Consider the following 25,674-nt stretch of genomic DNA (forward strand, 5'->3'; position numbering starts at 1 on the left):
ATTGCATAACTTAATTCGTGTTTGTTATGTTGATAGCGTTTCTTTCTTGTGAAAGAAGTGATTGGACGAAGTAAATGAAACTAAACTCCACTTTCAGATCAGCTTTCAGATCATCCATATAAGTACATAATAATTAAAATTGGGCAATCCGTATACGCGAAACTTTGCGCGGCACTCGCTTCACTAATGAGACGTGACTGTTTGTAGCTGTGTGTGTCTTTTACGTTCGTTCTTGCGTATTAATAAAGTACTTCATTCATTTGCTGAAATAGATCTTATCCATGAGTTTGCCCAGTGCAAGGTTTCATGGCTAACCTGTGTGTTTCTTGCACTTCAAACCAAGGATCAATTTTTCGCATATCTAATGAATTGGTGACTGATACGGAGACTAATATTTTTAAAGTTTCTATCTAACTTAGATTTCTCACCAGGGCTATTTCTTTAAGCCACCTTGTTTAACAGCTCTGCTGACCCAAAGCCAAAACTTGCCTATAGCTGGTTTTCACATGACGTCACTAAAACTCCAACTACAAAACTATTGATCTTCCTGAGATTTTACTTAAGCGATGTATAAGAACAGCTGAAAACTAATATTCATACAAATTTTCGCTCCGAATGGGTTTTTGGTTTTGTGATACACTACGCTTGAATTTCTAAGCTTTTGCGTGACGCGGCATTTACGTGACGACCTAGAGAGTTGTCATGATGGTTAAAAACGTGTCTTATTTTGGGGAACTTGGCTATCTGAACAGTTCATGTCTTAGAAAAAGTATTGTTTTAATGTGTTTTAGAGTTTCTCGAGGGATAAATTCACGTTTTAGTAGCAAAACTCAGTGACAGATGTTTCTGTTGGTTTCCGGCCGCCATGTTGGTGCCCATACGGATGGGCACCAGCATGGCGTCTCCATACAAATCTCTATAAATTTGGGTAAAAAATTTCTCCGCATATCTCGCATAAGAAAAATTGCTGTGACCTGAATTTTGGCGAGAGTCTTTGCATATTTACTTTCTTTCATTTCCCAGATTCTGGACTTTATCTATTGACCGGTTTTGATTTTTATTTTGATCTATTTTAAATTGCGTGACACTGAAAACCAGCAATTTGCCAGTCTTCTTAATTTTTTTTTTTTTTCTCTTTATTAATACCCCTACAGCTACATGTTCCGAGAAATAAAATACTTACAGGCAATTCAAATGGGACACGATATTACACTCAAACGTTTTTAACTACTGTATACCGTCTTCATCAAGATGGGGCTTTCATTATTTAAAAACATTGCAAGAGACATTATATTAAGGGCTGCCATAAATTACTCAAGCAAATCTGTTCAGCAAAAATTACCAATTGACAGAAAAACAAGGATACTACAAGGACTGCGACCTTCGCAAGGATCGTCGCCATATTGTCCGGCACTAAGGGCTAATACTTAATCGATGAACTTGGCGTTAGAGTCTATGTTATTCAAGCTTCGTGTAGCTTGAAGGAAAGGACGAAACTGGTAGTCTAGCCTGGGGCGGTGTGATGAATAGTTTATTCGTTCGGAAACGGAAAAAAGCCACTTAAAAGCAAGTATTTATAAGTATGCAGAGGGAAGCTGTCATCCGTGTCAAAGTGCTTTCAATCAGGATAAGTTTGTAAACTGTGTTTTCAAAACTTATGAGTATACAAATAAAACTTTCAGTAGAGTACATTTTAAATGTATTCAATTCTAAATATGTGCATTTGAAAGGATAGAATTCTGATATTGTGTGTATGTTGTAACAATATAACTGCGTTTCGCTGAGCTAGCACATTAAAGCTTTTGTTAAATTTGCATATAACAGTAGCTTAAATCTTCGAATAATCAGGTGTTGTGCACGTGATTAGCGCCAAACAACGGCAAGTTACAAACCAGTGTTATTGGAAAAGTTTTTATAAGAATTTCAGTAACTACAATAGTAGATTCTTTTTAAACGGGTTCATGCATGTATTATGTACTATAGTATTATCTAGCTCTCAAAGCAATTTCCGGTTTGCGCATTTTAGTACGTACTTGCTTACAACTGATTATCTTTCGTCGTGCAACAAAGAAATTCCAAATTGCGAGCTGCACTTGCATCTATGCAACCCAACAAAGCTGTCTTTCTTAGTTGGTATTCTCTGCTCCAGTCGCAAATTTCTGTCTGTCAGTAAGTACGATACTGGATTCTTTTTAAACGGGTTCATGCGTGTATAAAGTACTATATTAGTATCTAGCTCTCAAATCAAATTCTGGTCTGCGCATTTTAGTACTTGCTTACAAGCTGTGTGTGCCATTCACGTCCGCCGTTACGTAATAAGTACTTCATTCATTTGCTGAAATAGATCTTATCCATGACTTGGTCCAACGCAAGGTTTCATACCTAACTTGTGTGTTTCTTGCACTTGAAACAAAGGATCGATCATTTTCTCGGACATCTAATAAATCGGTGACTTATACGGTGTCTTATATTTTTACAGTTTCCATCTAAATTAGATTTCTCACCAGGGCCATATTGTTTAAAGCCACCTTGTTTAACAGCTCTGCTGACTCATGGCCAAAACTTGCCTATTTGGCAGTCTTCCTAATTAATTTTGTTTTTGGTTCAGGTTTGGTTTTTTTTCTTAATTAATACCTCTACAGTTACATGTTTCAAGAGATCAAATACTAACAGGCAATTAAAATGGGACATGATATTACAGCTAAACGTTTTTAACCTCTGTATACCATATTCATCAAGATGGGGCTTTCATTGTTTAAAAACATTGCAAGATACATTATGCTTAGGGATGCAATAAATCACTCAAGCAAATCTGTTCAGCAAATTATCAATTGAAAAAAAAAAAGGATACTACAAGGACCGCAGCCTTTCATTGGAAGCATCGACGCCATCTTGCCTGGCACTACGGGATAATACTAACGCGAGAAACTTGGCTAAAGAATTCATATTATCCAAGCCTCAGGTAGCTTGAAGGACATAACTTAACTGGTACTAAACTGGTACGTACACTAGCCTACCGCGGATTTATGGTGAGTCTGTAAACTATGTTTTCAAAAATTGGGAGTATATCAATAAACCATTGAGTAGATTACGTTTTAAATTAGTTTAATTCTAAATATGTGACTTTAAAAGAAGAGAATTTTGCTGAGATAGCACATTAAGGCTTTTGTTAAATTTGCATATAACATTAGCTTAATCTTTGAATAGTCAGGTCCTGATCACGTGATTATCGCAAAACAACGGCAAGTTACAAACCAGTGTCGTTGGAAAAGTTGTCATAGCAATTTCAGTACGTACTATGCTGGATTCTTTTTAAACGGGTTCATGCATGTATTATGATTGTACAATATTAGTATATAGCCCTCAAAACAATTTCCGGTCTGCGCATTTTAGCACTTGCTTACAACTGATTCAGTATCTTTCGTCATGCTACAGAGAAATTCCAAATTGCGAGCAGCACTTGCATCTACGCAACCCAACAAAGATGTCTTTCTTAGCTGGTACTCTCTGCTCCATTTGCAACCTATTGCAGGTGCACAATGACGTAATCAAACCTGTTTTAAATTCACTTCTCAATAGCGAAATTCTTGTGCCTCTCGGGAAGGCAACAGTCTAGATATACACCATCGTATTATTCATCACAGAGGAGCCGACAGAAAAAATTCATTTGCTTTATAATGGACCACATGATTTTCAGCGCTAAAATTGCTAACCTAGCATTCAATGGCGTGCACTGCCTCAGAGAAAATACTAAAAGAAAAAGACTTCTCTTTGCAATCACTCAGTTTATAACGATGACAGAGCACGCAATCAGCCTAAAAAACCTCGGCTGTTAATCAAGTTAAGTTAACAACGGTCAAGTTTGAAATCAATCAATTTCTTTACAAATATCAAACCTTGAAAATGTCGCTAAAATATTCCTTAGTCTTTACTTTTACTTCACGCTGCATCTCAACTGCATAACGATCGTGGAAATACAGTCGTAGGCCCACGGCATTGTTTTCTCAATAGTATAAAGGCATGTTTGCTGTACAACGTCAGGCTGTTTCGCTAGGGCAATGAAACCAACTTCTGAGTGTTATTTATATTTTCCTTACCTGCAATTTACCGACAGGAGGTCTGTTGCATCATAATTACTTCTTAGCAGAAATACTTCATTGTTGGGATGCAACTAATTTTCAAGCGGGTAAAGTTTGAATGCAATGGCTTGATTAATACATACTATATGCGTACAGGACATCGAACTACTTCTACTTAACGAAAGCAACTTCTTCTCAATTTACTGTGATTCATTTAATGCACTAGACAGATCTCTTTAGCTTATGCGCAGGAATATAACCTAAACAATCGCTCCTTCTGCTATTTTGTTTGCCATTAATTAACTTTCTGTGTTTTCTAGCATCAGGTCACCTTGAGGTCTTATTGATGACCACATGAATGATTTTGGCCACTGAGGAGGGGAGGGCGGGGGCGCTCCCAAATAGAAGTAATTAAGGTTCTCATCGTAACTTTTTTATGTGCTGTTTTAGCCTCCTCCAGGGGTTCAGTTAGTTGGGGCGCAGCGCGAAAAACCGCGTCTGGAAGAGGCTAGTGCTGTTTTAGATTTGGTACCTTTTAGGAGTGAAAATGAACTGGGAAGACGTGCCCTCCGGGATTCATTTTGAAAATTACCTACAAGCACCCTCTGGCTTGTTTTTCCCGAAGTTTCTTTCGTACTGTCTTCTGAAACTTATATCCGTGTTTGCTATGTTCATAGCACTTCTTTTTTGTGGAGGAAGAGATTGGATGAAGTAAATGAAACTGAAATCAACTGTCAGATCAGCCTTCAGATCATCCATAGATACATGATAATTAAAGTAAGGATAGGTCCCTGAAATTACACAGGTTTGGACATTCCGTATGCGCAAAACTTTGCGCAGCACTCGCTTCACTTATGAGACGTGGCTGTTAATAGATGTGTGTGTCCTCAGTTTATTGCGTCCGCCGTTACGTTTATTTAATCATTGCTCTCTTTTTCTGTACTAGTTGCAGACATTTCTTGTTGTGATTGTAGAAGAAGTTTAGAACATCATCAGACAGAACCATACTTCTGAGTGACCTGCGGATTTAGCGCGATTACGACACAAGTCAAGTATTGCATTTGCCCCTCAGTTAGGGTTCTTGCAAGAAACTAATTTGGATTGTGTTTCTTTTCGGTAAGGTTTGTTTTCATGTGTGAAATGGCTCTGCACTGTGCGCATTACAAGTCGTTTGTTAACACTTTTGTTTTGTTTTGTTTTGTCTTCAAATCTCATGATCTCAAGCAGGGACTTGACTGGTTCTGGTAGCTATGAGTGTCATCCGATGGTCGATTCCTACGCTATTCATCTTGGCGCTGATTTGTGGGCAAAGTGTAAACGTCTATGGAGGTAAAATGATATAGAGGATATGGTGACACTAATTATGGCCATTTCCCTGCTAAATTGCAATGGTATTTAGAGATTAAGACTAGGTTTACACTAGACTGAGGAAACTGTTTCGGATTTGTGACGAATCCGGAACTTCTTAGTATCGGATTGGTTTTGCCGTTCACACACAATTAAACAAATCCGAAATAAAAACTCCCCGGTTTGGTCATGTCTCCGGAGATTTTGAATCCAGAATTTAATGTGGGAACTTTTAATCCGAATTTTTTTTTAATCCGGAGAGTTTTGTCGTGTAAACGGTTTTCTCTCGAATCCGGATATGTTTCCGCCTGCGATCTTTTCAGTTTGCGGCAGAACCAAAATGGCGAATCTAGTAATGGAGATTGTAATGGAGTCGACGGAGTTATAGTCGTAGTCAGATCGATGGCCATTGATGGCCATCTTTTATAACTGGTAAATGATATTCGTCAGAAACCAGAACTATCGACGCGAACAATGTTGACGACCGACCTCCACACTTTATCGGAGATGACGATGGCACGATCGATCGAAAACTTCGACGATTCAGGATAAGACCAGGGCAAATGCCTGGTGGGACAACATGATGGGCAACAACAACGTGGTAAGCGAGTGGAAAGAAAACTTCAGACTGCCTCAACCTAACCCTATCCTTTCTTTGGCGTCATTTTGTTTCTTGTTGTCGAAGCAACAAACAGCTAGTTAACAATTTCATCGCGAATGTTCCCGGAGTTTTCGTCGTGTGTAAACGGTTAGGAATGCGTACATCCTTTCAGTATAAACGCCTACCAATCCAAATACTCTAAAATTGATGAATCCGGAAACATTTACGAATCCGGAAAAAATCTCCTCTAGTGTAAACCTAGTCTAAATTTCTGTCTGTCTGCAACACAGTCTTAAAGTGCCACTAACCCAAAAAAGTTTTTTCGCTAATATAAATTTCCTTTTTCTCCTGATCAGCGCTGTGAAAAAAATTATTGTTGTAGCTATTTTCGTTAATTTGTATCAATTTTTAAAGTTTGTAAATTTGCCCTTTTCCATTGAATGGGACGAGTTTGCTTCTGACGTCATTTCGGGAATAACAACATTTTGCTTCTGAGAAGAATATGTGCGAGTATGCGATAGTGTGTGTCAAAATCGTTGCAGAATGCAAGGTAGATATGTTGCTGGAGACTGTAGCAGTACAGGATGCGTAGAATCGAGTATTCCTCTTCACTCAATACCTCTATCTTGATGAAACTCGACCAGAAACGAGAACAAGACCAAAGAAGTGGGCTGATCTGTGCGAAGCTAAAGCCAGGGAGCCTTCGAGGATTTCTTCGATCTCGGGTTCGCCGCCACTGTAAAAACCTAGAGACTTTCATGGCCTGTATATTCTTCTCTATCTCTAGTGAAAAGCTTGAAATTGTCAAGGTACTGCCTAAGACACGAATTTGGGATAAGCTGGAAGCCATCTGACTATTTCGAGCGCAAACGATCCTCCGAGTCCCAGACGAAAGTATAGGTGAGGAAATTACACGGTAAATTAAACGCATTGCGTTTTTTTTTTTCTTTTTTTTTTTTCACTCGAAATAGACTTTCCTGAACAAATAGTAAACGAAACCTACGTTCTACAACGAGGCGAATAAGATTGTTGAGACTTCGAACTAGTGAACTAGTTATGTATTTGTGGATTATACATGTAATAAAAACACACGCACGCCGGAGGTCGTATAAATCCGGCCGTGTTTCTCAATGGCCATTCCGAATACAGACTTGTGTTGTTCGTTGAGCTTCGTCTTTGAGGAACGGTTCCCGATATGACGTCACTAGAAGCCCGACCCAGATTCCACTTTGCGCGGTCGTGAACATAGGAATTATATGTTTAAACGCGTGTAGAAACGCAGGGATTTTATCAATCGAGATAATTTTTTCGCTGAAGTAATCAGGGAAACTAGTAGATTTTATTAAAGGAAAAAAAAATTGGGGTTAGTGGCACTTTAATGCATGACTCACCCAATTTAAGCAGACAACTTGTCGGCATATTTATTTTTTGTTATGTAAAGATTGGATACGCTTTGTTTTGTTTTGTTTAATTTTTGTTCTTTTTCTTATTCTTTGTTCGAGAGCATGTCACTACAATAACGATCTCTCTTGCTGGCTTTTACTGTCATTTCATTTTCAATGTTGCAGTTCCTAGGGAGTAATGCTTTAATTATCCCGACAAACACAAGCAATAAACACGCGTTCTATGGCGTAAAGGGGGGAACACCGCTCCGCAATCGGTGTGACAGACGAACTTCCATTGCGTGACCAAATGCCAAACTTATCTCCCCAGCGGTTAATTCTGCACTGGATCGGACAAGTCGGCGAGGCCAAAAGCTTGCGTGTCCTAGTAGCGTGTCAGTACGAGCTGACTTCCGGTCAGCATCGTGCTAGGGTGTAGACAGTTCCCAAGCCTTACTTGTCTCCCCAGCACTACGAGCCGACTCCGCCGGCACTTGCTGGATCGGACAAGAAGAGGCATAAAAGAGCGTTAAATAGCGCCACTACATTAGCGAAAACGAAGCTTGGGGAAGTCGCTGCAAGACTTAACCGATAGCGTGGCACGAGAGGTGAACCCCAGTTTATTATTTATATTAATGAACAACGACAATAAACCTCCAAAGGGAGGAAAGGGTGGGAGTTACAATTTCGAGGGCTAATTAAAAGTTACAGTAGTAATATAACGAGCGAATGATGCTAAAGTCCAAGCTAAGCCTCTTTTATAGGTAGACTGATGTCTAGGTTTAAACCAATATAAAATCGTGTACCATGAAACGTACAGAGTCCATGCGGCCTTGAACGAAACAAGAATGGGGCTATTTAAAGACTAGCCATACAGAAAGCATGATATAGTTAAACCAGACGTTGTTGCAACATGTATACGTGAAAGGCTATTGTGAATATTGTTTAAACTAGACAAGAAAGACTTTTATAATGTTCTAACGCGGAACAATTCTATTGCATTACGTTTAACAACAGTAAGCTAGTGACTGTACGTAAATAGCGTCACGCTCCATTAACTGCGCTTTAACGATTGACTTTAAAGCTTTAAAAAAAGAAAATGAAAACAACTCGTAACCACTCAGTAGATAAAGTCGACATCGATTAATTTTACTGTTTTCGCACAAGTACATTCTAGTAACTCACTTTTCGTTCATTTCGTTTGGTCCTTAGCCACTTTATGCAGTCCACCATGTTTATTGGTAGCAAACACATCAGATATTGTCGCCATGGATTATAACACTGCCGCTCTAAGTTCAGTTGTTTCGGGTTTAACGAGAGCTGTTGCTATAGACGTTCATTTCAGCTTGGGTTACATATTTTGGAGTGATGTAACAGAACAAAACATCAAACGTTTTCGCATTGACGTAGCAAGCACGACAACAATTGTCACTGGCATCGGTGTTTGTGATGGACTGGCGGTGGACTGGAGGGCATCACAGCTGTACTGGACTGATACGACGAAAGATACCATATCAGTATCAGACCTAGATGGCAATAACCAAGGTATTCTAATTTCTTCGGACCTTGACGAACCCAGAGGAATAGCTCTGGACCTAGACGACAGGTATTCACAATCACGTTTATTACAATTGCTCCATTATTATTATTCAGCAGGAGTTTGACGTCTGAAAAATTTTACACGCATGAAAGAAGACAACTAAGTAACACTCGCTTAATTTAACAACGTAAAACACAAAAAAATATTTAATGCATGTACAGCATAAGCACACTATGAGAACTTAAAATACAAACTGAGTCCAAAAACAAAACATTTTTCGTTTGAGATTTGGCGGGTTTCTTTTCGAGCATAGTTAGAAAGACCTTAGACGTCTTTCTTCATGTACACAAGAGAATGTTTACACTAATAAGACTATAGATGAATCCATACGACAACGCTGGGTTTAGATGAGAAATATAACATTAAATCATATTTTTGTCGGACAAAAAAATCTAACCATCAAACCAGGGCATCTATATTTATCATATAACCATGATGCTTGTTTTTCACGACAGCTTAATGTTCTGGACTGATTGGGGAATCAACGCAAAAATAGAAAAAGCTTCATTGAATGGAGGCCAAAGAGTAACCTTCGTAACAACGTATCTGTATTATCCAAGTGGTATCGAACTTGACAGAGGAAATAAACGTATCTTTTGGGTGGATGCGGGATATGACGCAGTGGAGTCCGTCGATTACAATGGAAACAACCGGAAGCGGCTTAATCACCTCAGCGGCTTGCATCCGTTTGGACTGACACTTATCCCGCCTTTCTTGTTTTTTACCGATTGGCTTACAGCTGAAGACATCCATCAGCTGGATGCTACCACTGGAAAAATTATCCGCAAGTACAGTGTCGACGGTGGACAACCCATGGGCATTGTAGCTTACGATGCTTCCCGACAACCTGCAGGTATTTAAAGGGCCTTTTGTAGACTAGGGCTATGTATGCCATCCGCTGTGACAATTTTTTCGGCATGACGTGGGGCCGACGGACATCCGCGCAACTTTGGCGAACAAACTATCGATTTAAGTTCAATTGTTTTATTATTATTATTATTATTATTAGTTATTAGTATTTTTTGCTAAATTTTATTTAGTGCTACTTAAATACCGAAGTGTCTAAATCGGCCTTAAAATATGCAGAGACCAAGACACACCTGGAAATAGAAGGAATCAAGTTCGTAGTAATATTTCCATGACCGTGTTTCTCGAGGACTGGAAACCAACAAAGTTGCTTGTAACATTACACCACTAGATACTGAGAATTGGTGTTTCCTTTCATTGCTAGATACTTCTTACAATGTTACTGATATAACAGCCCTCTCTGCTGCCGTTTGTCGAGAGCAGGGATGGCACAGTGGTGAGAGCGCTCGCCTCTATCACATCAGAGTGGCCTGGGTTCGATTCCGGCCCGGTGCTATAAGTGGGTTGAGTTTGTTGTTGGTTCTCGCCACCGGTTTTCCTCCCTCCACAAAAACCAACACCCACATTCCAATTGGACCAGGACAGAGGACCCGCATGGGAACCAGCGAAGGCTAATATGCTTTCCTTTCTAAATATTGTAATTGCTTTATAATATTTTCAACGTCTTTTTTTTAAAGCTTCAAATCCTTGCACTATAAATAATGGAGGATGTAGCCATTTCTGTGTGGTAAAATCATCCGGCTACGAGTGTGTATGTCCAACTGGATTAACTGTGAAACAAGATGGCAAGATATGCGAAGACAGTAAGTCGTTCGTCTTTCCGGTAAACTTGTTTTTTATATTGCCTGACCACCATAAACGGACGTATTTGCTTTCAATCGAGTTGTTACGAACATGCCGCCAAATAGCTGTTAAAACTCGCATGCTCAGATGTCGTAACAGAGCAAGAATGGTAACGAGTCATTTCTCCTTTTTAAACAGAGTGATGTGCAGATATTTGTATGCTGCGTTCCAACATTCCAAATAAATAGATTTATATATGGCTTGGCGCATGCTATGACATGAAGCCATTCAATTTCACCGTTTATGAGCCAATAGAATGCAAGTGTCTAGAGCGAATTCTTCTTGACGAAGAATAAATTTATAATGAATATTTGACCCTGCAACATGTTCCTTGTAAATCGAGTGTGGCATGCTCGTGAAAGTTATTATGTGTTTACCGAAACACACGGGTAGTCGATAAGATACCGGAAACGTAAAATAGCCCATTTACTAAATAGCAACATACAAATTAAAGTCTAATTACGCGCAATCCTCAAGGACGTACTTCCCGCAAGAGTCATATTCTCTCTTCCGATTGTTTTATCAACAGTGGACTGAAATGGGTTACGTTATAGCGTCTAGCCGTAAAGCAAAAACGCAAAGGGCCTAAACAAGTATTTTTGTAAAGAAATAAACAACAACAACACAGCTTGCTGCCTGTTTTTGAGTCGCAAAGCTGACCAAATCCTTCTCATCCTTTTTACAGAAGTCAAAAAGTTTATTCTTTTTGCCGACGCTGACGACAAATCCACCCAATATGTTTCCTTGGACACGAACTATTTCGCCTCCCAGACTTTGTTTTATCATCTTGGGACCCAGCGCCCAATTGCATTGGACTATGACCCTGTCGAAGATCGAGTGTATTGGTCAGACATTGCTCAAGGTCGAATCATCAGCGCGTTTTTCAATGCCACCTCAGTGAAGAATTTGTTTCGCTGCAATGTTGAAACGCCAGACGGCTTAGCTATTGACTACGTGGGAAGAAACATTTATTGGACAGATACAGGAACCAACAGGATTGAAGTAGGATTGCTTGATGGAACTGGGAGGAAACTGCTTATCAAAGATGGACTGGATGAGCCCAGGGCTATTGTACTTGATGAGAGAAATGGGTAAGATGCATACGCTACTGGATAAGACTACGATATTTTTTATTATAGTTTTATTAATAGCTAGTCATTTTATGATGTTGACTGTGGAAATCAGCGATACTGCGAGCATAGCTGCCGCTTATCACCTCGTTGTTTTAGCGTGAGACATATTAAAATGGGAACGTCCTTCAACAAACAGTGCTAGTGAAATTAGAATTGCAACCGTGATCTCTGCACGTGAGTTTTGTTCTCCCGTGTAGCCCACTTGCCGACTACGGGCAGCAAAAAGCCATATGCATATAAAAAGCAACTTATTAACCTCAAACGTTCGGTCTTAACGAGAAAATCTCAAACCTCGGCCTTGCAATATTGACCTTGCCATCGCCCGGTCAATACGGCAAGGTCTCTGTTGGAGATTTTACCTTAGAGACCTCAGTCTCGTTAATATGTATTTAATAACTGGTCATTTTGTAATGTTGGTTATGGAAATTAGCAAAATTGCAAGCAACGTTGCAGCGTATCACCGCGTTTGTTATACTGGAACCTATTGAAATGAGAACGTCGCTCAAAGAACAGTCAAATTAGAACCTTTACACGCAAGCTTTATATCTAAGGGATAAAGTGAGACATCTGCATAAAAAATAGCAAAGAAATTGACAGCTTTGAGTTAACGAACTTTCCCAGTAAAACAGTGGCTTGGCGAAAAACAGACAAATTAAATAACTGCAGGTAATTGGGACATCTGCTAGCCGTCCGAAAAAATGATGTTTATTGTTACCTTCAGGATGATGTACTACTGGACAGACTGGGGCGCCAATCCGAAGATAGAACAGGCTGAGATGGATGGTTCGGCAAGACGAACCATTGTAACGGGAAACCTAGTCTGGCCAAATGGACTCACTATCGACCCAGCCACAAATCGACTGTTTTGGGTTGATGCTTGGGTTGACAAAATTGAGGTATCAGACCTCAATGGAGGAAACAGACAGTTAATAACGTCATCTGCAGCTAATATCCATCCTTATGGACTGGCGGTGTATCAGGACATGCTATACTGGACAGATTGGAATACTAAGAGCATTTCGCGTTTAAACATAAGCAGTGGAAACCAGGCTATCATAGTCAATGGCCTTCAAAAACCTATGGACATTCATGTATTTGATCCAGCCTTGATATTTTCAGGTACTTAGTTGTTAATTTTTGCTATCAAAACATACGTGAATTGGTGTGAAGCCCTGCAATCTGTCAAATCTCTTATTCATTCCGTGGATGCAGAAGTTATCAAGTATTGTTTTAGCTAAGCAGCGCGCCTCTCGCTTCCCGAGAAAAAACTACCTAACTCAGTAGGTAAATATTAACTGAATGATCAAACAATTACTGAGCTTGTTAAAAAATTAATAAAAAATCACAGAATGTATAATCATGGTGTATTAATTAAATGTATATAAACTGCAATTAAAGAAAATACATATCATGCTGAAGGTAACGAAGATTCGAAAAACTCTTGTACTGGAAGTTACTAATTTCGTTTGTCTGTTATCAGGTTTTCATAATTATTCTCATAACAATGGACTCTGCAGCGATTTCTGCCTTCTTAAGCCAGGAGGGTATCAGTGCGCATGTCCAACTGGCATCGCCCTCAAGTCTGATGGGAAAACTTGTGACCATGGTGAGAAATCAATGTGTTTATCTGATTCAATTTTTTAACTAGTTACCACTTTAGCTAACTCGTCCCTAGTCGGTTGCTCTAAGACCATCTCCGTCCCTTTATAGCGTGGTCTGCTTACCTCATTTGACGTGGCTGCATCATAATTTCTGAATGGCCGCAATCTTGATTCGAGTGCTGCTTTTCTTGACTTGACTCTAAACCGTGTCAAACATTATTGAGGTTAAATATGTGTAAACAAGAAACCTCGTGCCAAAAAATTGTTTTAAAAATTGTAAAAAGCAAACAGCCACATGGACAAATTCGACTAAAAAATTAAAAACAAAAGAAAAAGCACGGTTGTCATACACTAATTATCTATTTGGGTGTAAGTCGTGGAATCAGTGAGAACACCTTGTAAAGAAGTGACGAGATTAGCATGCTAACATTATGTACTACTTGGAGTCGATCACAGGTTAAAATTAGTGATGTCCATAGATACTACTTTCCTCGTGAAAGAAGGTGGTCTCCTATTGATTCATTGTGATCTTTTTACTTGAAATTGCCAGCTTAGTGGTTGACATTCGAGATAATGCCAAATGAATACGGAAAAGCAATGTCTTTCTATAATTTTGTAGAATTTGTAGGTGTCTAATTCTCATAGGCTTATTTATATATATATATATATATATATATATATATATTCAAGCAATGTTCTACAAGACAAGCTCAGAGAAATTCCTAATCTTTGCCGAAGCAGACACTGGAGAAATCTACAAGGTTCCTCTGGAAGTACCTGAAACCCCTTGTTATCCTTTGGGAATCACCGCAAACATCTCAAGACCCGTGGCTGTTGATTATGATCCAGTGGAGGGAAAAATCTATTGGACAGACGTAACGTTGGAATTACTGGCCAGGGCATTTCCTAACGGATCTTCAGTTGAAGTCATCGCGTACGGTAACGTGACAACTCCTGGAGGGCTGGCAGTGGATTATGTTGGACGTAATATTTATTGGACAGATGAGGGAGCCAGTAGAATTGAGGTTGGATGGGTCATCCAGAACTAGTCTAATCACGTCAAGCGTTGTAGAGCCAAGAGCCATTCTACTTGATATTGGAGAAAGGTAATCTTGAAATTACAAATATGTAGCTGTCAATGATACTGACGCACTATCGAATATCTATGCAAACCAAAGTAATATTAACAAGTTGCAACTCTTCTACAAGTTTGATTGACCGTTGTAGACTTTTTAGAGGTATTCGTTCATGCATGCATGAAAATGTTTGGTGATGTTTGAGAATGTTGACAAATCTTTGGAATAGATAAGGCCGTTAAGAGATAATCCTTCGCCATCTTTTAAGATTTTCGAACGGTTTTCTTGGAAATTCAAGAACAATGCAACTTCTCAAGAGAAAAAGCTATCCTAGCTTGTGAAATATTGCTCTTTCCACTTGCCACTTTAATGAAATTTCGTATCTCATCGCCATTGTTCAATTCTTTTTCTCCTTAAACTGATCAACTGATGAATCTTATCTTTTTAGAAAGATGTATTGGGGTAGTAGGGGATCATCGCCAAAGATTGAACAAGCAAACATGGACGGTTCTGCCAGGACAACTCTCGTAAGTTCAGGACTTCTATGGGTGAACGCTCTGACTCTGGACTACCTAAATAGACAGTTGTATTGGTGTGATGCGTACCTTGATAAGATTGAAAGGGTTGACCTACAAGGAAATAACCGAGTACTGATACTGGACTTATCATTGGATTCTTTGCACCCTTTTGGACTCGCCCTTTTTGGTGACGCCCTGTACTGGTCTGACTGGAATAGTCAAAACGTTCACAAGTACAACATGACAACCTCTCTGACTGAAGTCGTAGTTCAGGGCATGGAGACTCCGATGGAATTGCACGTGTATGATCAATCCAAAGACTTTACAGGTTAACTATATTTTATTTTATTATTATTATTGTTATTTTTTTTTTTTTTTGTCGACTGATTTGACTTTACAGAAACGAATTTGTTTACCATCGGTTAAATGGTGGCGAAAAATTTCACTAGCAACTTACCAGCGTCGAATATTTAATGTACTCAAAGCAGGCGACAAAAATTACCGGTAATAGACATAGCCGAGTCTCTAGACTGCTGATAGTTTGTGTTGCTCTCGAAATTCAGCAGGGGTTATGGGACGAGACGCTTTAGTCTAAAGGGGAATGGAAAGAGACATGGGCGCGGCACGCACGTCGTCTCGCCGTCTTCCCTACTCGGCCATTCTGCCTTTGTCTCCCCTTTGTCCTTACTCGGCCACCACTTTTGTGTTCGCGGTTGACTAAACACTCGCCTTTGGAAAAAAAGAAGGCTGCAAGTTTGTCTTCTTAACAGTGTGTAACAAAGCCGGTTACTCCTTAAACGGACAACAAATTTGAAAACTACGAAACTAGAAAAAAGTATCCCCATGACTATTCCTTCTTAATTAAACATGAAGCCAATTGAATATGGCCAGTCATTAGTTCTCTGTATATTTTGTATACGGTAGGGAGCTGGGCTCAATTTTGCATGAAACTCTACGCTGATTACATGTGGCACAAATTTTTCAAAAGAAACTGGACATTACCTCACTCGGGCGTTAAAGCTGTAGGTGCTAAGAAACAAACATAAACATATTTTGAACTGCACTGAACGTTCTTGTGAAAATTCTCTTGCGACACAGTGGTTCACCACCACCATGGCTTCATAGGGAGAACACTTGACGTGACATACTTGAGGATGACCCACACTTAACCATTTATTGAGCATATATGCAATGCGATAATTATCAACAAGATGACTCTTCCTTGCTTAATAGGATCCACCAGTTGTAGCCAGCTGAATGGAGGATGCAGTAATCTATGTCTTCCAAATCCTTCTGGCCATCAATGCTTTTGTCCAGAGGGAGTACAACTGAAGCTTGGCGATGCCTTCACTTGTCAAGGAGGTAATTTAGACATTGTGGTAACAGCTTTGATAGGGATTGGATTCCGTGGTGGTGGTTAGTTAGGGTGGAGGGGGTGGGGGGGGGGGGGGGCGAGGACTAGGGATAAAGTCCGAAGCCTAAGGTAAAGCAGCTGAAATTGTATTTAATAGCGTCTTTATTATCGTTATTACAAACTTGTCCTTCTCAAAGCGTTCTGTTAGCCATGGAACAGCGAGAGATGGGCAAATTGAAGGCAAGGACTATAAATATGGATTCCAGGGAGGGGAGTGGGACTTGGAGGCAAGGACTAGGGATAGGGTTTGCAGTCATCAACTGATGCTTGGACCCCAAGAGCAACGTATCACCTTCATTTACTTACATTTAATCACTTTGTTTATGAAACAGTGAATCGCTGCCCTCTGTTGACCGCTCCAGCCCACGGAAGCGTAGCGCCCTGTGCTAATTTGCCAGGACATTCCTGTCATTTTTCCTGTGATGGTGTGTACAGCATGACTGGGTCAGCAACACGGACATGTAACAGCAACGGTGTATGGACTGGAACGCAGCCTCAGTGTAATGGTGAGGAGCTAAACCAGCTCAGTTTTTGTAGACGGAAATGACAGTAAACCACTAAGATCAACATGTACCAAACTTCCCTATTAACCGAAAGGTCAAACAGTTTTTTGTGGTTTTCAAGGTGAAAAATGTAATGTTCATCCTTGCGTAAACGCTTGGAAAGCATTAATAGGATTGATATCATTTTGGAAGAAATGGCAACACTTGTTAATTTCGGGTGCTAAATAGTCATTTTCTGCCATTGATATACACTGTCGTTTTGTTTTCTTAGGACATGGTCTTGTTTTTGGTCGCAAAGTTTCATTAAAATATAGTTCCTTTCCTTTTGAAATGACAAATGTGTCCGTTACGTTTAAGCTGTCACCTGTGCTCCTTTGAGCATTCCTTTTAAAGCCGTATTACTGACCATTTCCTGTGGCACTACGATTGGATCCAACTGTGTATTTGGCTGTCAAAGTGGCTATGGTAGCAGCCAAGGAAATGTGACCAGAACGTGTTTGCAGACTGGGCAATGGAGTGGAAATGCTATCAGCTGTACAGGTACAAGTGAATCGTCCTTGAAGACCGCGTGACCGAGTGGTTTAGGGGGCTACACACATGTAAGGTCGGGGTTCTGGCACAGGGGGTATCAAGGGGTCAACAATACGTCCGAAAAAGCCCCCCAGCTCCTTCTCCGAAACTTTAGTTTCGGAGAAGGAGCTGGGGGGCTTTTTCGGACGTATTGTTGACCCTTGAAACCCCCTGTGTCCAGGACCCCCACCTTATATGTGTGTGTGTGTGTGTGTGCGAGCGCTGTGCCAGAAATTTCGACAACTCATGTGCCAGAACGGGTCCAGCGAAGCTGCAACATCCGTAATCAATATGCGCGGATGTGCCCTTCACTTGTTTGTACAAAAATGTGCCAGAAAAATTTTCCTATTGGAGGGTTAAATGCACAGTGTATACTGCGCCGAGATGGCTGCCGCAAAATACTCGTCCAATGTTCTGCAAATGTTCTATGGCCCAATACCGAGGGAGGAAAAAACAAACCTTCCCGAGCCGTTAGAACCCATTTTAACCGTATTATACCACGGGTTCCAAATATCTCAAAACAATTTCCAAGAATGGCTCCGTGTGTGGAAAATGGCTGTATCCGAAAGGAACCCAAACAATAAAGATCTTTTGAAGTTCGCAAGAGAAAACAAAGAAAAGATCACCGATTTGGTTAAACAAGAAACACAAAGGCTAAACAGCGTAAAAGTGGGTTTCGGGTTACAAGTAAAGTTCTCAATAGAAAGAAACGGTGAAACGCAATTCATGGAGCATTATTTCAAAGACGATGAACCGCACGTTTTCAAAAAGAATGACGAGGACCTGATAAAACAAAAATTTGATGAATTCATTGAGAACGCAAAAGGAGAAATAGAACACTGGTCCGAGATGGGATCGGGATGGGCAGTTGAAAGGATACAGATCGCTTACGTGAATGTTGCGCACTATCAGCCACTTCGCGGAGGAACCTATTTGCCTCTTCCTGCCAAACTGGCGAAAAAGAAGGCAATAATCAACGTGAAAAACAAAGACAACGAATGCTTAAAGTGGGCAATCAGAGCTGCTTTATTCCCTCCAAAAGATGGAAAAAACCCTCAAAGACCAAGAAAATATCCGGTAAACGACAGTATCAACTACGCAGGCATCGATTTCCCAACACCGGTAAAACAGATAGAAAAGCTCGAGGCAAAAAACCCAAAACTCGCAATAAACGTATTTGGCTGGGAAAACGATTGTGTGATTTTGCACCGGATAAGCCAAAAACAAGCGAATGTGTCGCGGATAAACCTGATGTTAACTGAGAAAGGGGAACTTCAGCACTATTGTTTCGTAAAAAGAGAAAGCGCTTTGATGTTCGATCAGACCAAGCACAGAGATACAAAGCACTATTGCATGATGTGCTTGACCGGTTTCTCAAGAGCAAACTTGCTCGTGAGTCACAAAAAATATTGCAACGGTGTGAACGGCAGGCCGACAAGGATCGTAATGCCAAAAGAGGGGGGAAACATCCTTTCCTTCCAAAAGTTCAAAAATCAGATGAAGATGCCTTTCATTATTTACGCGGACTTTGAGGCAATTATCAAAAAGATTCAGGGTTGCGAGCGTGAGAGAACGCAAACAAGCTACACAGAGAAGACCGAAAAGCACGAGGCATGTGGGTATTCATACATGGTCGTGAGAAGCGACGATAAAGTGGTAGGTTCAAATACTTACAGGGGCGAAAACGCGGTGGGAAAGTTTTTAATCAACATTCTGCAGGAAGAGGAGAAAATAAGAGAGAGTTTGGCCACACCAAAGCCGATTGATATGACGGCCGAAGACTGGGAAAAATTCAAAAACGCAAACGACTGCCACGTTTGTAACAAAAGTTTGATAAAAAACGAATTCTTAGACTCAATGCCCGTCTGGGACCATGATACAGGGAGCTATTGCGGCCAAAGTCACAAAGGTTGTTATTACGCGGCGCTCAAAAAAATAAAATTTGTTGGGCCAAAAAGAGAAAGAAAAGAAAAAGACGAAATTGACCAATGGATTGCAGAAAATCAGGAAACATGTTTGTTCTGCGCATAACCTTTGATGAAGAAAAACTTCAGAGACGCGGTAAAAGACCATTGCCACATAACGGGCAGGTACCGTGGAGCCGCGCACAGCAAGTGTAACAAGAAATTGCGAATTAACCCCAAGACGGACCCAATACCATTCGTATTCCACAACCTGAGGGGCTACGACGCGCACCGCTTGATGCAAGCGATGTCGCAGCTGCAGAAAGAGGGGAAATGCGTCGCCAACAACATGGAGAAATATATCACATTCTCGGTCGATAATCTTAGTTTCATCGACAGCTTGAACTTTTTGCAAGGAAGCCTCGATTCACTTGTAAGCGCAACACCGAGGGAGTCGTTGAGAATAACACCAACGATTTCGAAAGGCAGCGACCTGCTTTTCAAAAAAGGGATCTACCCTTACGAGTACATGCACTCAAGAGAGAGATTCGACGAGACGAGGCTTCCTGACAAAGAGGAGTTTTACAGCAAGTTGAACGACGAGAACATAACAGACGAAGAGTACGCACACGCGCAGGCTGTCTGGGAGGCTTTTGGATGCAAAACGCTGGGCGATTATCACGATCTTTACGTGAAAACGGACGTCGCGTTGCTGGCGGATGTTTTTGAGAACTTCCGAAGCCTGTGCCTCAAGCAGTACGGGCTGGATCCGGCGCACTATTTCACGTCGCCAGGCCTCTCCTGGGACGCGCTCTTTAAAAAGACTGGGGTCGAGCTTGAGCTTTTCACAGACTACAAAATGCATCTCTTCGTGGAAAGGGGAATGCGGGGCGGAATCTCCATGGTGAGCAACAGGTACGCCAAGGCAAACAACCCGCAGGTACCGGGCTACGACCCCAGCAAGCCAAACAAATACCTCCTTTATCTCGACGCAAACAACCTTTACGGATGGGCGATGAGCTTGCCTCTGCCGATAAGAGGTTTCAAGTGGAAACGCGAGTTGCCCCCAGAGGAGGAGATTCTTGGGATGAAAGAAAACGCGAAGAAGGGGTGCATTCTCGAGGTGGATCTCGAATACCCGCCAGAACTTCCCGAGGATCACAACAGCTATCCCCTGGCGCCGGAGAAAAAGGCCGTAAAAAAGGAGTGGATGTCGGACTACCAAAAGGGGCTGATGAAAGACCTGGACCTGAAACCCCCGGACAGCAAGAAGCTGCTGCTAACGCTTCATGACAAAAAGAACTACGTCGTGCATTACAGAAACTTGCAGTTTTATCTGAAGCAGGGCATGAAACTGAAGCATGTGCACAGGGTGCTGGAGTTCGAACAAGAACGCTGGATGGAGCCTTACATCCGGATGAACACAGAGTTCAGGAAGAAAGCGAAGAGCGACTTCGAAAAGAACTTTTACAAACTCATGAACAACTCCGTTTTCGGCAAAACCATGGAACACTTACGTAACCGCGCTGACATAAAAATAGTGCGCAGCAACGAGACGGACAAAATAAGGAAATCGATCGACAGCCCTTTGTACTCAAGGCATGTTTTATTCTCAAACAACATGGCGGGAATCGACATGCGAAAAAGGAAGCTGCTTCTCAACAAGCCGGTCTACACGGGGATGACGATACTCGAAAACAGCAAGATCCTGATGTACGACTTCTTTTACAACGAGCTTAAAAAGAAGTACGGCTCGAAGTGCGAGCTCTTGTACACGGACACCGACAGCCTTCTGATTCTGATCGAAACAGAAGACATCTACGAAGACATGAAAAACAACATGCACCTTTACGACACGAGCGACTACCCGAAGGAGCATCCTCTCTACTCAAACACAAACAAAAAGGTCTTGGGCAAAATAAAAGACGAATGTGTAGGGACCCCCATCGCAGAGTACGTTGGTCTGAGACCAAAAATGTACTCCATCTTGAAGGCGGACGAAAAAAATATCAAAAAAGCGAAGGGCGTGAAAAAGAACATTGTCAAGAAACAAATAACGCATGAAAATTACAAGGAAACGCTTTTCGGTGGGAAGCAGCAATGACATGGAATGAACACTCTTCGAAGCGAGGGACACGAGATCTACGGTATGCATCTTAACAAAATTTCGCTTTCGCCATTTGATTCAAAGCGATGGATAGGTGACGATGGTATCCATACAAAAGCTTACGGGTACACATGCATGGATATATTGTCAACATTAACAGATGACGAACTTAGAGGGTTGGAAGCCAAAGTTTCAAAGTTGCTCTGGGGGTAGCTGTGTGTTCGGAGGAACAACCAGCAGCTCTTCACGCACAAAGCCGCGCTTGGGTCCGTCGCGCAGATAGTAGAGAACGGGTTGATTGGAAAAAGATCTTTCAATGTCGAAAACTTTCAAACACCAGATTGGGTCTGTGGCTCTTTTCACGCCCCCTTCAAGCTCGCCGGGCTGGTAGAGATAACGAACTTGGACAAGAGAGGGGAGGATCTTTTCGCGTTTTCCAACAGGCCTCGTGAAAGGTGTCGACGGCCTTGCGTAAACAGATTTTTCTTTGATGGCGACGGCGGGTTTCTTGCCGATAAGGCTTGTGACCTCGTTGTTCAGAGCCGAAACAACTTCAGGAAGCCTTTTCACTCAGGCAGTGGACTGCTTGCCCTCAGGTGGAAGCATTTCCACGGCGTACTGGTGCCCGAACAATCGCTCCGCCAGTGTGCGGTTGAAACGTTCGACAATGGCCTGGTCGCGGTGAATGTCAACACGCCCGCGCCGCATAAAGGTTTTGTGTTTTTCCATCTCTTTTGTGACAGCGCCCATAAATTCGCGCCCGGGGTCAACCTGCAGCATTTCAGGCCATTCGAGAGGCCCACGCTTGTAAATCTTGTGAAAGGCCAGGGCGACCTCATCAGAATTTTTCGAAGTAAGGGGTTCGGCCTCTTTGTAGCGGCTGGCCACGTCGACAACGGTCAGCGCGTATTTGAAAACTTTGCGGCCGCGAGGGAGCTTGTCGTGCGGCAGAAAAAGAAGGTCCGCCTGATGGACCTTGTTGGGCGTGGGAACGTCGAATTTCGGGCGAGGAAACCGCTTTGGCGCGGGAAGGAATATCTGCCAGAGTGCTTGCCTGATGAGCCACTTTTTTGCAGCTTTTTCAGGTACCTTTGCAGCCTCGGCTAATTTTTTGATCGCGGCGATGCCTTTCCAGTAGCCCCTGGCGCCGTAGTATATCTTCACGAGTTTCGCCTCCATATAAGTAAGGCGTAAAAAAGTTTAAAGGAGCCGGAAGGCCGCGTAGCCCAGAGCGAGAGCGCCGGCGCCCACGAAAGCGAGTTCACCGTTTTTCTGCTGCTCGCTTGGCTGATAGAAATCCGAGAACTTGGGCTCCTTGGGGGGTACCATCTGTTCGTCGGGATGCGCCTGGTTGTAGAGTTTGAAGGCGTAGTCGGTGTTGGTCCTGTTCCGCTTGGCCTGCTCCTTTGTTTGCGCGTTGGTCGCGATCCAGTCGAGAAGTTGTGTCCGGTCTCGCGTGTATTTGGCTAAGCCGCTTGATAATCTTCGAGAGCCTTGTCGTGGCGCTTTTTTTCTTCAAGCGCGGCTTTGTCGCCCCCGCCGAGCGCCCTCGCCAGATAATTGCCGCCGATAAAAGCCGTTGCGTTCAACACAGCCCCGCCAATCATGATCGCGATGCTCCCCATGGTATTATTATATAGCAGAGTCTTTTTTCAAATCACAACTCATTCATGTTCTTCCTCGAATGGTACCAAGTTGTTCGCAATCCAGTCGAGAAGGTCTTTGGGCTCGTTGTATTTTTCTTTGGCGTTTTGATGTTTCTCGGTGGCTCGCCGTTGAATATCTTCCAAAATCTCCGCACCTTTTTCGTCCAAGTTTGCCTCGATCCAGTCGAAGTTGAGAAGTGAACGCTCGAAACGTTCAAGAAACTCCTTGAGTGCTTCGTTGTAGCTCTTTCCATCTTCTCTCGCGGATCTCGAAACAGCCTCGTGAACGTCGACGCTTGCAATACTTGCCATGGCACAATATAATAGACTTTTATTTATTCAAAAGAATTACGTGGTCTTCGCCCCGTTGTGGGGCGCGGGGCAGAGCCCCGCTTTGAAACGCTGTCGGGGAGGATTTTCTGGTCCTCGAGGTACTTTTTGAGCGCAATGCTGCCCGCCATGACGGCGGTGAACTTCATGTAATTCATGAAGCTGCTGCTGGGATCGGAAGTGAAATTCTCTTTCAAAGCCTTTTTTACGGCCCAGCCGATGCCCGCGGCTAATCCCGTGAGAGTTGCGGCGTCAATGACGGTCTTGACAAGCTTGTTGTCGGACATGGCGCGCTTGATATAAGGAAAGAGAGAAAGTTTAAAACAAAATTAATTAGGGACCTGTCTTTTCAGCTTCTTCCGCGAATTCTTTTTTGATTTTGTCTTCTATTTCAATTTCTCGCCTGACCTCTTGTTTCATTTTTCGCCGCCTTTCTCCCTCTTCAACAAGCATTTCGTCGGTAAGTTGTCTCACCATCCTCCAAGTCTTGACGGTGAAATCGGCCCAAAAAAGAGTAATCCCTCCGATTGCTGCTGTATGGATGAGAACCTGCGCAAGGCTCGGCATCGTGATATAAATCACGCGCAAAAGTTTAAAGCATTTTTTTTAATCCTCTTTGCCGTGTCGCGCGAGCAGGTTCTGGCTCGACACTCGCGGGTGGGGCGCTGGGCTCAGGCGCGGGCTTCGGCGTTTTAATTTTGTCGAATGCGGCATTGGCCGTAGCCTTGAGCTCTTTACGCTTGTAATAGATCCCGAACAGGGAAACGCAAATTCCGCCAATAGCGATCCATTGGTTGACGCTGAGGCCGCCGCTCTTTGGGCTTTTGGCTTCTGTTGTCTGGGCTGGCTCAGGGGCTGGGGCCGCCACTGTGGCGGCTTTCGCTTCCTTTTCCGCGTGATAAGTCTCGGCCGCTTTTTTCTGTTGTTCACGCGCCTGCCGCGTTCTTTCGGCTACCATTTTTCCGGCGGCCACACGCTTGGGGTTTTTTACGCGCTGCGTGGCTGCAGTCGGAGTCGTCGCTTGCTGTGTGACATCGGCGGCAGGCGCTGCATTGGTCTCTACCTGAGGCGCAGTGACGGCGGCAGGCGCGCTCTCGGACTGTTCGGTTGACATTGAAGCGAACCGTATTATAAGCAAATAAAAAAAGTTTAATTGTTAACAATTTGCCAGCAAGACCTCAACAGTTGCTGATGATTAGTGACGAGTTATTCTGCGGTTGCTGAGCCGGTTAATTCATCAATGCCCTCAAGCGGATAGCCATGTTCATCGCGAGAAGGGTGGCTCTTCTCTGGCAACTGTGGACTGAAATCAACATGTTTCGTGGTGATGAACAACGCGTTGGCCGCAGCAAGAAACCGGCCGCACTTCAAAGCAAGGTTGCCGGCCAGATTGGAGAGCTCTTTGTTCAAGATGTAGTCGTTTCTGAGCTCTTTTTGGTAAGCCTCGATGTCTTTGATTTTCACGGTCATTCCGACCACTTTGGTTGCAAGAAAAATAAAGCTGTCGGTCAGGCTTTCTGTTGTCTTCGAGCCAACGTACGTCTTGTAGCGTTTGGTGAATTTCTCGACCTCTTTGTCGCTCAGGCGCTTCACCTGCTCGTGGGTCAGCTGCACTCCGATGGCCTCTTTGGCTTTGCCTGTGGACACCAGTACGGCCAGCTGCTCGTGAAGAGCAGGAATGCCGGGTCCGGGGGCGGTTGGAACAAGGCCACCTGCGGGACCACTCGAAGGCTCGGGCTCCGCTTGAAGAAGGTTCATAATTTCTGCTAACGCGGCGTCTTCTCCAGCAGCCATTGTGCAAGGCTATATTTAACTTTCATTTTTTTATTCAAATAACTTTACCCCGTATGGGTGCCGAAGCGCGAACACAAGAAAAGAGAATTTCCGATCTTTTAGCTTTGAAACCAGGCCTTTGTACTCATCAGGGGAGAGCTCGCCAGCGTAATCGTCGAAGATGGCTTTCGTTGTCCTCGCCGAAGGGGCGTAAAAGAGGACGATCGCCGCCACGTTCTCACGGAAGGAAGATGTAATTCCGTCAACTTCTGGGTCAGCGCCCACACGCTGATGCCCATATGTCGTGCAGAAAAGGCGAGATTCACCAGCTCGCCTGTGCGCCCTTTCACATCTTTGGAGGCCGCGCAGTCGTCGAGTAT

The 25,674-nt window shown here is 42.7% G+C and overlaps 3 protein-coding genes and 1 pseudogene across 4 annotated transcripts in view; 3 read left to right on the plus strand and 1 right to left on the minus strand.

The window, feature by feature from the left end:
* The window catches only part of LOC110063395 (low-density lipoprotein receptor-related protein 2-like), a 58,031-nt pseudogene that overhangs the window by 1,702 nt on the left and 30,655 nt on the right, over positions 1–25,674 (plus strand). Inside the window, exons 2-14 of the transcript XR_016204428.1 lie at positions 5,026–5,195; positions 5,307–5,408; positions 8,622–9,015; positions 9,465–9,862; positions 10,554–10,679; positions 11,405–11,810; positions 12,574–12,971; positions 13,333–13,458; positions 14,144–14,559; positions 14,978–15,375; positions 16,281–16,409; positions 16,794–16,967; positions 17,322–17,504. The product of XR_016204428.1 is annotated as a low-density lipoprotein receptor-related protein 2-like (transcript). The remainder of the gene's footprint in view (positions 1–5,025; positions 5,196–5,306; positions 5,409–8,621; positions 9,016–9,464; positions 9,863–10,553; positions 10,680–11,404; positions 11,811–12,573; positions 12,972–13,332; positions 13,459–14,143; positions 14,560–14,977; positions 15,376–16,280; positions 16,410–16,793; positions 16,968–17,321; positions 17,505–25,674) is intronic.
* On the plus strand, positions 17,895–20,035 carry LOC149096485 (uncharacterized). The gene has a single exon (XM_089280689.1). The coding sequence runs from the start codon at positions 17,895–17,897 to the stop codon at positions 19,563–19,565; it is 1,671 nt and encodes a 556-aa protein (XP_089136815.1). The 3' UTR covers positions 19,566–20,035.
* LOC149096486 (uncharacterized) lies at positions 19,572–21,542 on the plus strand. Its single transcript, XM_089281434.1, has 2 exons — positions 19,572–20,866; positions 21,038–21,542. The coding sequence occupies exons 1-2, from the start codon at positions 19,572–19,574 to the stop codon at positions 21,540–21,542; spliced, it is 1,800 nt and encodes a 599-aa protein (XP_089137560.1).
* LOC149096487 (uncharacterized) lies at positions 22,026–25,331 on the minus strand. Its single transcript, XM_089280733.1, has one exon. It carries the CDS (start codon positions 25,313–25,315, stop codon positions 24,728–24,730), a length of 588 nt encoding a protein of 195 aa, XP_089136859.1. The 5' UTR covers positions 25,316–25,331; the 3' UTR covers positions 22,026–24,727.

The sequence above is a fragment of the Orbicella faveolata genome, unplaced genomic scaffold, assembly GCF_042242905.1.
Source record: "Orbicella faveolata isolate gen_17 unplaced genomic scaffold, um_ofav_v1 contig_48, whole genome shotgun sequence".
Taxonomy (NCBI): Eukaryota; Metazoa; Cnidaria; class Anthozoa; order Scleractinia; family Merulinidae; genus Orbicella; species Orbicella faveolata.

Coding starts and splice junctions, on each gene's coding strand:
- LOC149096485 (XM_089280689.1), top strand. CDS start 17,895: ATGCACAGTGTATACTGCGCCGAGATGGCTGCCGCAAAATACTCGTCC.
- LOC149096486 (XM_089281434.1), top strand. CDS start 19,572: ATGAAGAAAAACTTCAGAGACGCGGTAAAAGACCATTGCCACATAACG. Junction 20,867..21,037: donor TACATCCGGATGAACACAGA/GTTCAGGAAGAA, acceptor TTTGTACTCAAG/GCATGTTTTATTCTCAAACA.
- LOC149096487 (XM_089280733.1), bottom strand. CDS start 25,315: ATGGCTGCTGGAGAAGACGCCGCGTTAGCAGAAATTATGAACCTTCTT.